We start from the raw sequence: 13,894 nt of genomic DNA, 5'->3' as shown, positions 1-13,894 counted from the left end.
GAATGGCCGCTAACATGGCTAAGATGCGGTTCAAAATTTTGCTTGTGTCTGTCGCACTGGCTTACCTCCCGACCACCATCACCGGACAGACGACTGATCCACAAGCCGCATCGCCAGGCGCCGTCGAAGCCTCGGATTCGCACAACGACACGGCTGCTTTGTGGAGCTCGATGCCGAGCCACGATGATGTGACTTTCGTCACAGTTCTCCCGACATCGATAATCACCAAGCACGGACATCGCAGACCCGGTAGTGACAAGAAAATCCTGAATGTTCTCGGGCTATTTCCGTTGGTTGAGACTCTGGAGGCAGGGGAGGAGGTGCGTGGCGAGGAGGCTAAGATTGCTGCCGAATTCGCCTTGGAGCACATCAACGAGCACGCTGATATCTTGCCCGACTATGAACTTCGTCTCCAACCACTTAACACGATGGTAAGGGCGCTGACCACTGCTGTAGAATCATGAAGATTTTGCGCAGTCTAACCTTATATTCATTCCAATGGATATTAATTTCATCAGTCATAATGTCATAAATACAATTCATCTGCAATGACAGATAATGTTGTAGTTTTGGTGTAATCCAACACATTATTTCATCTCGGTTTTCCGTTTTCTTGAAACAAAGTCGCGTTTTTGTTAGTGATTCACGATCAATCATTTCCAAGATTCTAATAACTACAGAGGAAAAGAGAGAATGTACCAATTTGAAGGGGAAGTCTATATAAAAACGTTTGAGAGAGAGAGCGCCAGATATAGGCCTGCAGGGATAATTTTCTCAGTTTAAACAAGTAGAGTGCATGCATGCAGATAAAAGACGCAATCAATCGTAAGTCACAAAGTGAAAAATAAATCAGGTATCAGCCCTTAGAACTAAGTATTTACAGGTTTAATATGTTTGATTTTCTGACTTATTATAATTTGGTCTCAGCTTTTACGCAACGGGCCCCAGATCACAGAATTCATAATTGTAATTACAGTCACAGCAACAAAGGCAATGGTGATTCTCGACATTACCAATCAAATGAATTTTAGTAATGATTACGATTGTTATCAGTGTCATTCTTTCAATTATCTCCATCATCATCAATTATTACCATTGTTTTCAATTCACTTATAGGCCTGACATATCACTGAAAGGTATATAGAGAAATTACTTGGCACCCCCTTCCCCCACACCCACTCCCCTTCTCTTCACAAAAATGGTCACATAAATGCGACTTTCATAGAAGGGCCAAGGTTTGAGAAATGTTTCTACTTTAAACCGGATTCATTGGAAATATTTCAGCAAGTGCGTTTGACACAGACAAACGGACAAGACGAAAAAAGAGCCCTGAATTAATTACTAATATACGGATGTGAAATAATGGATGGCCAGGATAGGACAGTATAGAATCAGACCGTAAACGTAGTACTCTCTCATTTCATCATACACAACTGTACACCGTTCGACAACTGTCCGTTATACATTCTGTTTGAGTTATAGACGTTTCGGCCTTTTATCAACAAATCTAAGTGATAATGCGGTTTGACCTTCAACAATGAACCAAGTGTTATGACTCAAAATCATTACTAAATGCTTTATACATTGGACTCCCTTTCAAAAAGTTTGCTAATTTTGATTTTAATCGTTTCATTGAAATACTGTTTAAGCAAACTGAGGTCGTTTACCTGTTGAATTTTAGGTTAAAAAAATAAGAAATGTGTAGAAAACCTGAAAATTGCACCAGCTTTTGCAAATCATTTCTCATATTGGCTGTGAGGAAGTGTACATTGTATAGAAGGGCTAAGGTTTTCGGTGCACTTTCGAGTTTAAACACTGTAAAAACATCGGTGTTAGGTTTAACACCACGGGTGTTAAATCTAACACCGATTAAACTTCAATAGAGGACCACACCCACAGGTGTTAAAAATGCACTGTGGTGGTGTTGAAAAGTGTTCACCTGACACTTCGTGGTGTTAATTTGACACTGTACCTGGTGTTATTTTGACATTGTACTGGTGTTAATTCAAAAATGACACCACATGGTGTTGATTTGATATTTGTTGGTGTTAATATCAATGGTTTAACACCCGTCCAGCTTCAATAAGAGACCACACCAGCTGGTGTTACTTTGGTGTAAATTTATTTTCACATTTTTTCAAAAATCTAGTATTTTAATGTAAAATTCTTGATCGTCTTGTTTAAATTAAAAATCAACAAGAAGTGCAGTTAGTAGGAAACCGAAAAAAAAGTTTACAATTTGGAAATGACACCCGGAGGTGTTAATTTGGTTCCATGACATTTGCTCCTGCGACAATTACTCCCATGATATATCTGCATGCTAAGCCAACCGTAAATTCAACCCATAAACATAACCCTAACCCTAATCCTAATTCTCACATCAAACTAAACCTAAAACCCTATCACAACCCTAACCCTAACCCTAAGTCCTTAGAGAAAATAAGACCGGAGCAATTGTCGCAGGAGCAAATGTCGTGTCACCGTTAATTTAACACCATAAATGAGCACCGAAAATTTAACACCAGCTCGGTGTTCACTATTTAACATTTGCAGTGAAGGTGTTAGTGTTCAACCATCATTATCTGCGTTTCGAACTCATCTTCTGTTTTGATTCAAATATGAGCAAGGAAGAGCATTTGCAATTGCAAGTTTCTTGGAATGTATTCGATATCTTAGGGCAACATCGGTACAACTTTAGCCCTTTTATACTAAAGAAGGGTTTTACCATTTTTATGCACATAACTGCTTACATTAACCCTTGCCATAAACTATACTGTATATAATGTTTGGTGTGAATATTTCAGGGTTGCTACGGAGTAATAATATTCCTTGGCATGTAAATTTTAAGAAAAGAAGAGAGGAGGAGAAATATTTGCCTTTATATCAACTCACTTGACACTCAATTTGGATTGTTTCCATGGTTTCTAAGCATCATGACAAATAAACGCTTCTTATCTCAACAGTTGAGATAATTACTATTCTAAGAGAGCACGAGTGTGCGAGAGCAGAAATGAAAAAGGCAAACAAAATCTTTTTCGTGTCCATCTCAATCGCTTCATATTAACTGCCTTTACTGACGCGATGTTTGAACTCAGACAAGCCATGCAGAGCGTGTTTGCAAACTAGAATCCTTACAAACCATTTCCTGATTATAACTGGCCAGTTTTCTTACATAACCGGGACACGTCCGTTTGATGTTTCATGGACACAGGATTGATTGACAATCGTTCGTTACCATGTTTACATCATCATGATCATTGGAGTGAGATGGATGTTGAAAAGAATATGTCATCTTTACCGAAATAACATAACTTCACTCATAGATATCCGTATTCATCGAGTGCACAAAGTTTCATTACAGAAAAGACATCGAATAAGAAAGTGACGTCGAAATGACAAAGAATTTTACCCGAATATTCCCACTGTCGGTGTTTGATCATCCATATGATCTGACTTCCATCTTCATTTATCTCTTTTTCTTTAATAGGCAAACTCTTGTATTTTTGTGAGGAAGAGTTAACCATATAATGGCATCTCATTTTTTTTTCTGTCCAACGAAATTTGATGTGAATGGAAAAAAAATGTAATTGCGGTCTAAATTATGTGCACAATATCCAATAAAAATGAGTGTAATTTTAAAACACAACTAAAATCATATAATTCCAGTATATTATGCGGTCTTATAGCGTGTCTTCGCTCGACAGCAATTCATTATTTGCAAAGAAGGGAATGCCTTGCCACAAAAATAAAAAAAAAAACACATCACATGAGTGGATGTGTCTTCAGCAGTAAGCAGTTCTGGTGTGGTTTTTTTTCTTTTTATTGTAGTTGATCTTTTTTTTTTCTGAATTGAACTAAGGGCAACTCTCAGCCAGTATCCCTCGTAAACTGTAGTCATTACCCAAACCCACCCCACTGGAAAGAATGCAGTGTCCCACAGTGTGTTCACAGTGTACATTCACATAGTCGACTGTGTGAAAACGCTCGAATTTAACAGTGTGGAGATGATTTCACACTGTGGTCTGGTTTTCACAGAGTGTTAACATGGTAATGTTCTGTGTCACACTGTGAATTGATGATTCACAATGTGTTCACATTGTCAAAACGTTCGAATTTAACAGTGTGAAGCGATTTCACACTGTGTTCACATGTGTTCACGTTGTGTGTTCACACTGTGTTTCTCACACTGTGGGACACTGTGTTCTTTCCAACAGGGCTTATATACTTTTACATCTTTATCATTATAATGTTCCCATGATTTCTTAATGATAATGACCGGTGAATGATTGGCACTGAAGATGTTGGGGATTCTGTCTCTTCAGCAACAGTCCTTCCTCGTTTATAATTATTGTCATCAACATTACGAGCCTTCTCAATCTAGACGCTCAATCGCTGTGCACACACGCCGTCAATTCGTTGTGTGCTAAATGTCACAAGATTACTCAATGTTCAAATATCAATGGCAAGTTGAATAGAGCTATTTCTTCATCAAATAAGTGTGATCGGAGGGATTATTGATCGAGAACTTGAAATTGACAGGCGGGTGAGTGCATGACACACGAATGCACATGTCCCTCAATGTTCACTTTGCCTTTGTATAGACATTAAATATCAAAGTTAGTTGAAAGGAATTCAAATGACAATGTTCCACACTCCTCATGTAATGATGACTGTATTACAAAAAAAAAACAACAACAGCAGCTTGGTTCCTTACCCTTTTTTTCAATATATGCTCATAATAGTCAGAACCCTGTTCTCCGAATCATGTGATTTGCAAATCGGAATCGAAATCAGTGATCGCTGAGTTCATTATAACATGACTTTTTGTCATCAGGTTTAACAAACAATAACTTTAACATAAAATTTTACATTCTGTCACGCTCATTTCAGGTTAATAATATAGTATCTATAAATCAAGAAATCGACTGTGTCTTTAAACAATTTGGAGCAATGATTCAAATGGTCTCTTTGTTTCAATGAACTGTAGAAGCTGTATTTTAACTTTCTCCCCTTTTATCATTTAGTTTATTCCATTTCCTATGGCAACCGTTGCCCCATCATCACATGATGAATACTTACAGAAGAGAGTAAAAACTACAAAATACTTGAAAAATTCCCTGGTAACGGAACATGAAAGCATGGTGGATATTTTGGACTTATCAGAGAATGATGCGAGATGAGATGAAAACATGAAATGCTTCTCAGAAGCAGGCTGGTATTTTCCCCCTCAAAGCGAGTTTCTCTCTTGCGGTGAGTCCTTGGATCCTTGTACTGTCAAGCCGCTGTCGACCAATCGAGCGATCATCGATCGATACGAAGGAAGCGTGAATACCCATCGCATTAATTTTCTCTTATCCCCCTCCCCTGCTCAACCAAGTATTAATAATGACACATCGCGGGCATCATCTTTCTACGTTATATCGTCCTCTTCCTCCTCTTCTTCTTCTTTTTCTTCTTGATTTCAATACTTTTTCTCTGATTTTATACAGATAATGAAATTAGCGGTCGATATAGATGGTGATTCTTGCTTATACTTACTTATCTCTCCTTTCAGTATGCTGTTGTGCGGTATGAGCATCTCTCTTTATTTGTTGGGGAATAAGCCATTTTTTTTTGGGGGGGGGGGGAGGGGGAAGAATTCACTTAACTCATCTTCTTGAAATCAAATATGAAAAATATCTTGACTCGAACTACATTATCTCTTCTAGAGGTTGAATGGAAGAGCATAATGCCGCGGCTTTGATACATTAGAATGAAAACAAGAAATAAGACAGAATTGGAGCAGAATTAGTATTTACATGTATGCTTGATACACTGAAAACTTTCACATACACACAGAGGTATGTCCAGCCTATGAAATACTTGTCAAACCAAAAACTCTACATGGGTAAAATGTTCAGTATAGATCGACGCTTTTAATAGTTGTATAGCTCTGAACTGGTGTTCTTCAATGTTGAAAACTGTCAGTGTGTAAATTACAGGATCGTTTAGAAATTTCTTTGTTTATAGAAAAATATTTCATTGATCTGCCCATGAAACAACGCGTAGGCTAATGGAAATTTTGTTGTGGAAATCATCAATTACCAAAAGTGACAGAAAAAGATATGCAAATATTGAAAGACGAACGAGATTTTGTAACCTCAGTGAGTCACAAGTGATCGTTGGCGAATTTCACAATTATCTGCCCTGTTTTCTCCGAGGAAAGGACAACTCTTTAAGGTCAGTTTAAAAAAAAAAAGAGAAAAAGAAACACATTTTCAGCACGACAGATCAGAACGTCCATTTAAATCAGGCAAAATTTTGGCAAAGCTTTTTTGATAATTTGCATTATAGTATAGTGTAATTCAGGTACACATCATTGTGTTAAGTAATAAATTCCTTGTTCTGTCTTACCAGTATATTATGATATTTTAGGGTCTATTTCCATCTGCAAGTTGGTATGGTATTGATGCCACTCATGCCTCTCAATCTCCCCTTCTCTCTTCAGCTCTTGTATTTTATATTTTGTACATGTTATGTACACATCCTGTAATTCCTTCACCGAATGGTATGATATGTAATAATAATTATATTTTGTAAAATGATATTCTATTCCATTTTTTTGGCATTGAAAATGTATCAAGTTTATGCACTATTTTCATGATATTTCCCGAATACCTTGTCATTTGGATTACAAGGAAAAAACACTGTCATTAATGTCATTACTGTTATTACAGTCATTACGGCTAGAGACGTACGTGTCAGTTGCACTGCCATTGTGCATCGTAAATGGGCGTCCTGTGACTGCGCGTTTCGTATATATAGCAACGACACAATGTAGTAAATGTCGTGATCATAATGGCTGGGTAAATTAGATTGGGTCTGAACCCGTCCCTCCTAATGATGAGCCAAAAGCTGAAAGGATGACGTCAGTGTACATGAGTATCATGAATCATGAATCTCTGGTAGCTATATCGATTGGAATTATGCCATCGAAATGCTCCGACTTACTATCCTGAGGATACACGGTTCAGAGATTCACCACAATTTTGTCATTGTCTGATGTATCCTTATACACTCTTCATGCTCTTGGTGACGTCCCGGCTAGTATTTTGTTCGTTTTTCGTGATGGATCATCAGACTTCTGTGATAGTCAATTGGTCTTCACCTCATAGTCAACCAGCCTTTATTTCTCGATAGTCACTGATCAATCAATCGAGCAGAAGTGAATGTGATTTAAAAAAAAAAACTTTAAAAAAAAACTAAACTGGCTTTAAAACACTCCACCCTGCGGGGGAAGTGCAAGTGTTAAGAAACATAGTACCATACAGGTTAGTAATCGCATTCTTTATGCCACCAGTATGCGATAGTGATGCTAAACTCTCGTTGAGGACGGACTGATTTTGCTACAACATGCATTCTTTCGCGTACAGAAACTTTCGCGGTTTCCATCGATGCCGACTTTTTCGCGTGTGTTTAAATTCGCGGTCGATAATCTAGCGTTGTAACAAGCAACGAGTTCAAAACATTTTCGCGTGATGTTAAATTCGCGGTTCAACCTCAAAGCGCGAAAAGCGCGAAAATAAAACCACCGCGAAAAAAAAACACTTTTACAGTACTCGGGACTCGTCCTCAACGGGTTAACCCGTTGAGGACGGGCTGATTTTCCTACAACACGCATTTCCCATAGACACTTGCCCGAGTATACTTGGGACTCGTCCTTCACGGGTTAAAATCCAGTTCTTAAGCAGACACACACACACACACACACACACAGTTATACGTCTACTCCTGGCCGAAAGGATTTCAAAACTCACCTGTTAAAGTGAGCTGTATTTGATGTCGCGTCACTGACATCACATTTATTATGACATGCCTTAGGCAGTATTAGATCCACGGACTTAACCCGTCATTACAGCCGACAAAAAAATAAATAAATAAAAAAATACACATATTGTTATGATATTGATCTTAACTATACGCAAGTTGTCCTGCATAAGCGGCCTAATGCATACTAGTCAACTGCTAGTAGTTAAATGGGCGATACCACGAGAGGAATGGTTACCACCTATCAATAATGTCGCCAATCATATTGCATCTTTGTTGTTTGTTTGGCCAGTGCCATCCTGGGGTGGGAACCAAACTCTTCTTCGAAGCCGTCAACTCGAATACTTCGTATATCATGCTGCTCGGCTCGGGGTGCTCAGAAGTAGCCAAAACAGTCTCACTCGCCGCCAACCTGTGGAACATCGTTCAGGTATGAGATTCGTCATTTACCAGTAATATTTGATAGTGGAAAAATACTGTGTGATATGTTCGTCCATGTGTAGAACATTTTGTTATGATTTATTCAAATGGGGAAAAAAAATTGTTTGAACAAATTTTAAACAACACGAAACAGAACAATGATATTAATTTCAAGAGCATTCGAACAAATTGTCGCCACTTGAAACTTCTAAAATACGAGTAACCAGAACGCCAGCAATTTGCGGAATTTTTTTTAATATATATTCATCCTGTCATTCGTTGAAATTCGTTTTAACTCAACTTTTATAGATCATTTCAAGGCACTTGACATTGCTTGAAGTTTCTGAATGTTTACCTGTTGCAAGGTAATAATCATGAAAAGAAATGCAATTGTAACTCTATTTCTAACATTCCCATCATCAATTATTAAGAAAATTATACAGTTAGATACATTACCATGTCTTCAATAAAGACATAATCAGAATACAGAAATATATCTTAGATTTAATCTTGTCGTGATATACTCTGCATTTTCTGACTATAGTTATGATTTGCCGGTTGGTAAAACTGCGTGTCCACGCGTTTCTATGACTACTACTAAGTACTTAACATTCGAGGAGAAAAATAGTTTTGAAGTCATGTTTGTTAAAAGGCTATCGATCCTTTCTCATACAGATTTTCATAAGTAGTAGTCAGTATGGTAAAATGACAATCACTACTTCTACTTCTGTTATTCTCATCATGATCGTCAAAACACTGTCATAGAGGAAAAAAAATGATCGCAAGTTTTATTGCAGTGGCAAGTGCCATTGTAATGACTGATTGGTTGTTGCTATGGAAAGATGTCATTCTAGCAAGAATTGATATCATAACATCTTTTCTGAAAGAGACCCTGGATTAAAAGTAGTCCCCCCCCCCCCACCTACTGTTTGACCTTATCTGATCACTACTGCTATAATTATCATCATTTGTATCGTCATTGTCGTCATTATCATTAGAAGGAGCATGCCTTGATTTTCATCAACTGTAAAAGAAACACATATAATAATGCCATATTGGAATTCACTCCTTTTTTAACTTCCGTGGCATCTTCATTAATTGTAGACAAAACACTTAGTTTGCTAGTTCGGTGCATTTATTCTTGTTGATCGATTTATTGATTGTTTGTTTTTTGATGTCTGAGTTCCGAAAGGTAGCAATTATTTATATCACAATCATCATCATTACCACTTGTTGTTACCATTATTCATTTTGGGTAGGTTTCCTACGCCGCATCCAGCCCATCTCTCTCCAACCGAGAAACGTATGCCTCTTTCTACCGCACCAACGTGGCAGACTCGCTCTACAATTACGCCAGACTGGCTATTATCAAGCACTACGGGTGGCGTCGAGTAGCCACGCTCTATGAGAATCGCGAGGCTTACTCTACGGTAATTCAAACTCGTAAACAATACATGACTTGTAAGGTAGGCCTATACTGACACAGCATGAAAGGTTTCCTCGTCTTATGTATCACAACTCTACAATGTACACCATGTGTGTTTTACAGTATATGTACCATGTAGGTCTCAACTGGTTTCAGCACTGACGAAAGTTGGTTCTATCATTTTTTAATGTGCAATCACATTTTTTGCGATTATAATTTCACGTAAAAAACATGAATACTGCCTCTCATTCAAGGCACACCTTCTTTCACTCATAATGCCTTTATTCATGACGGCTTCTAGAAAAATTAAAAACCAGCAGGAACACTGTTTTGTCAAGCAAAAAAAAAAGAAACCAACGCAACAAGCGTAGCTTTCTATACTACCTGTTTCCCGCGCTACTTGCTTTGTCTTTTCATATCTACACGAGATATCAAGCAGTAACAAAACGCTGCCAATGTCCCATTTCTGATGAATGAATGAACGAATATATAAACATAACTGTTATGTCAATATGAGAATAAAAGTTTATCGATATATTATATATTCGTGAATGCAGAATAACATAAGCTTCACTGACGATGTCTAAAGCATATCTCTGTGATTGGATTGCGAGCCATATAATGAGCACACGTAAATTAAATTTCAATCATTTATTCCCCGTTTGTGTGGTTTTTGCTCTGATATGTACAGGCTGTTAATCTCTTCACCGAGCTGCTTGCCACCAATGGTATTAACCTCACCACGTCTGAAAGCTTCACAGTAGAACCAGGAGAGCAGATTGCTAACCTCAAGGTAACCATAGTTACGATTCAGCCCATCTCTCAAAACTATCACAGCGACAGGAAAATAATCTAGTAACCACGTGTAACGTGTTTACTTTGCTTCATTTCCTATCAAATGCGACGTTGTTTGTTTTGATAGTTTCTTTGCATAAACGATTATATACTGTATTCAATTTTGAACAATGTATAGTGTCGATATCCTGTACAGTGCACTCCCGTTATAACGAACACGGATGTAACGAAATTCCGGTTACAACGGAATAAAATTCAGGCCGCAATATTACCGACTCTTTGTTTTTTATTGTTTATTTGTTGGGTTGTAACATCATTTCGATATAAAGAAAGAAAACTGCCGGTCCCGAGAACATTGTTATAACGGGAGTCTACTGTACTGCGTAACTAATAGGTGTTAACTTATATTCACAATAAGCGTTCATATCAGATACTGCGGTGTGGATGTATTTGCTCTGACATCTTGTTCTGCCCATTCACATTCACCTCTAGCTTTCTCTCTCTCTCTCTCTCTCTCTCTCTCTCTCTCTCTCCCTCTCTCTCTCTCTCTCTCTTTCTGTCTATATATCTACCTATCTATCTCTCTATATGTATCTATTTACCTATCTATCTCTCTTTCTATCTATCTACCTATCTTTCTATCCGTCTATCTACCTACCTACATATCTATCTATATATCTACCTATTTTTCTATCTATCTATCTATCTATCTATCTACCTAGCTACCTATCAACCTATCCATCCACTATCTATCTATCTATATCTATCTATCCATCTCTCTCTTTAGCGGTGAATGCTATTTTGTTTGGTGTCAAAGACACTGTTTTATGACAATTACTTCACAATAGTAGACTACGGCATTCACTCTGTTGTTTTGTTTTGTTTGTTTGAGTTTGTGTGTGTTTGTTTGTTTGCTTACTCGTTTATTTGTTTGCATGTTGATGTGTGGGTTTTTTTAAGTTGGTTTTTTTTTTTGAGTGGGGAGTTATTGAAATGATAGTTAATAGCAAAAGCGTGCGAGCATTGTTTGTTGTTTGTTTTTATTTTCGTCTTCAGATGCAAATATACACAATTTGCATATACATTGCATAATCTACTATACTACTATAGAGTATACTAGAGTATGAAGAATCGGGGGATTGTCCGTTCAGCCCGTATCTGCAAAATATTACTTTTCTGCAAAATATGACTGTTTTGCAAAATATGACTGTTGTGTACACCATATATCACTGATTTCATGATGCATCCCCTTTTTGCGGCGGTAACATGTAAACATTTCCTTCCGTTTTTTTAATCGCGATATCACTTTCTGCATAAACCTACCTTCCGATATTGAAAGAAGAACAAAGAAGAGATTTCAACAGTAATTGTTAAACCTGGTATTCAAGTTTTTAAAAGTGAAGTGTAACATCTTAAAATGTACACAGCAAATATTCAGATTCACATCTTAAATTTTAACTATTATCACCTGCTACATCTGACAATCACTTATTTGGCTGCCGCGTTCTTAAATATAAGAAAACGATGGTTTCTACAAGTAAAGAGACTTAATGGCACTATTCACCATTTTGCAGATGAAACAAGAACCCACCTTTAGTGCTTCAAAATTGTTCTAAACTGATATGTTCTAAACTGTGAGTTAGGGATAGAAACATCTAATGTTAAAATGTGAATCAGAATCATCAATGTTGAACATGGTTAAATTTAGAAAATGTGAACAATAGTTTATTCAAAATTTGTTTCCATACTAAACAGTTATGGTTTATTGAGAAAAATAGTGATGTATCCTTATATTTTAGGCTCTATTGCGAAATTTTTATATGATAGGATGATTATTTGTGCTACAACTAACCTACACATATGCATCAAATATGATAACTCGAACATTTTAAAATCATCGACTCCCAATGGTAAACAGTGGCTTTAAGCATTTTTTTTTTCACGACACGCTACCCTGAAATAGTGTGCCTTATCTCTTATTACTATAGACAAGTGTACTTTTCGTATACCAGGCCCATAGCGTGACTGGTGTACAACACACGCTGTAGGTCTGTTGGTTATTTTCTGTCAGTCATTGCAAGGTCATACGCGTGCTTTATTATTGAACCTTTTCTCTCAAATGCACGATTCCCTTTAGATCACCCCCGTCCATCCTTTGCAGATCAAAATATGAATATTTCAAGCGTAGCTTCCATTAAGAAGAATAGTCAATAGGAAAGGAGTTTTGTACAAGCGAAAGAGAGACAAGACAATGTAGCGCACGGAAGCGGCTTTGTTATGCTTTCGTTACTTAAGCGATATTGGCCTGACAGCCGCTGTTTTATTATTTCTCTGTGAGCTTGAATTTCCGCTTCATCCCTCACTGATTTTACGTTTATTTTCTTTTTCTTTTCTTTTCTTTTTTTGGGGGGGATGGGGGTTGTATTTCGTCTCCCTTTTAGTTTTTGTCTTTCATTTCTTTCATCATTTTCTAATTTTAGACTTCAGACCTCACCTTGCTCTCGCTCTTTCTGTTTCTCCCTCTGAAATAAATTATAAAACATTTTTCCTTCACGTTCATCCTATCTGTCCTTAGTCAGCGACACACACACACACACACACACACACACACACACACACACACACACACACACACACACGTGCGAACATAGGCCCTACACTCATTTTTGCCTCGTCAGTGAAGTGTTGCTTCATGGGTTTTTCTTAGCTGCTGCTGCTGCTGCTGTTGTTGTTGTTGTTGTTTTGTCTTTGTTGTGTAGTTTTGTATTTTGACATTCAACTTTAGATCCACGACGCTAATCCTATTTGCTAATTAGGCAAAAAAATAAATAAATAAAAAGAAAGAAAAGTTGTTCTGCGCATTCACTAAACAGCTCTTCTCAACTGAGCTCTCGTTGTCTATCTCGAGAGGAGGCGCTCCATAGCAATAGTATCGCAGATCCAATGCTGCCTATATGATGGTGGGGCTGAAATGCTGGACAGGAATATCATGATTCTGTTGACATTTTTCAGTGATTTCTATCATCATCTTATTGACATATCCAATAAACGTGCCGTGGGTGGCATTTTTCAGCGAGCATATAGTTAAACTCAGTTCTACCAAAGTGTTGGTATGACAATAGGTAAATGACATGAATGATATGTTAAATGATGACTCAAAGTTGAACATTTCTTACAGATGTAGTGATATAACAATGACACACTTGCTTGTACAGATCATATTGTTACGTTGTAACGATTTTGTGTTTTTGAAAGCAAAAGAAATGACATAAAATGAAATGAAATGTTTATGGTTTTAAACACGTATTGGTCTGTTGACGGTGAGACTCAAAGAGCAAGTGGGAATTCTTTGAGATGACGTTAGATTAGCTTTTAACAAGTATCCGTTTTTGTGTGTATGTCTATTGTGCAAATAGAAAATAGTTTGCTGTGTGGCGTGGTTATTAC

At 37.4% G+C, this 13,894-nt stretch overlaps 1 protein-coding gene across 1 annotated transcript in view; it reads left to right on the top strand.

Annotated features, from left to right (window-relative positions):
- Positions 1–413: 413 nt before the first annotated feature.
- Positions 414–13,894, top strand: part of LOC139708972 (gamma-aminobutyric acid type B receptor subunit 1-like) — a 35,452-nt gene continuing 21,971 nt past the window's right edge. Inside the window, exons 1-4 of the mRNA XM_071620939.1 lie at positions 414–431; positions 8,099–8,236; positions 9,486–9,656; positions 10,344–10,445. Coding sequence (XP_071477040.1) covers positions 429–431; positions 8,099–8,236; positions 9,486–9,656; positions 10,344–10,445 — 414 coding nt within the window. The 5' untranslated portion in view covers positions 414–428. The remainder of the gene's footprint in view (positions 432–8,098; positions 8,237–9,485; positions 9,657–10,343; positions 10,446–13,894) is intronic.

Source organism: Diadema antillarum, unplaced genomic scaffold, assembly GCF_040938485.1.
Source record: "Diadema antillarum isolate AM-2024a unplaced genomic scaffold, OU_Dant_1.0 seq00001392_RagTag, whole genome shotgun sequence".
NCBI classification, from domain to species: Eukaryota; Metazoa; Echinodermata; class Echinoidea; order Diadematoida; family Diadematidae; genus Diadema; species Diadema antillarum.
The sequence above is the reverse complement of the archived record's forward strand: the minus strand, read 5'-3'. Positions and strand labels throughout refer to the sequence as shown.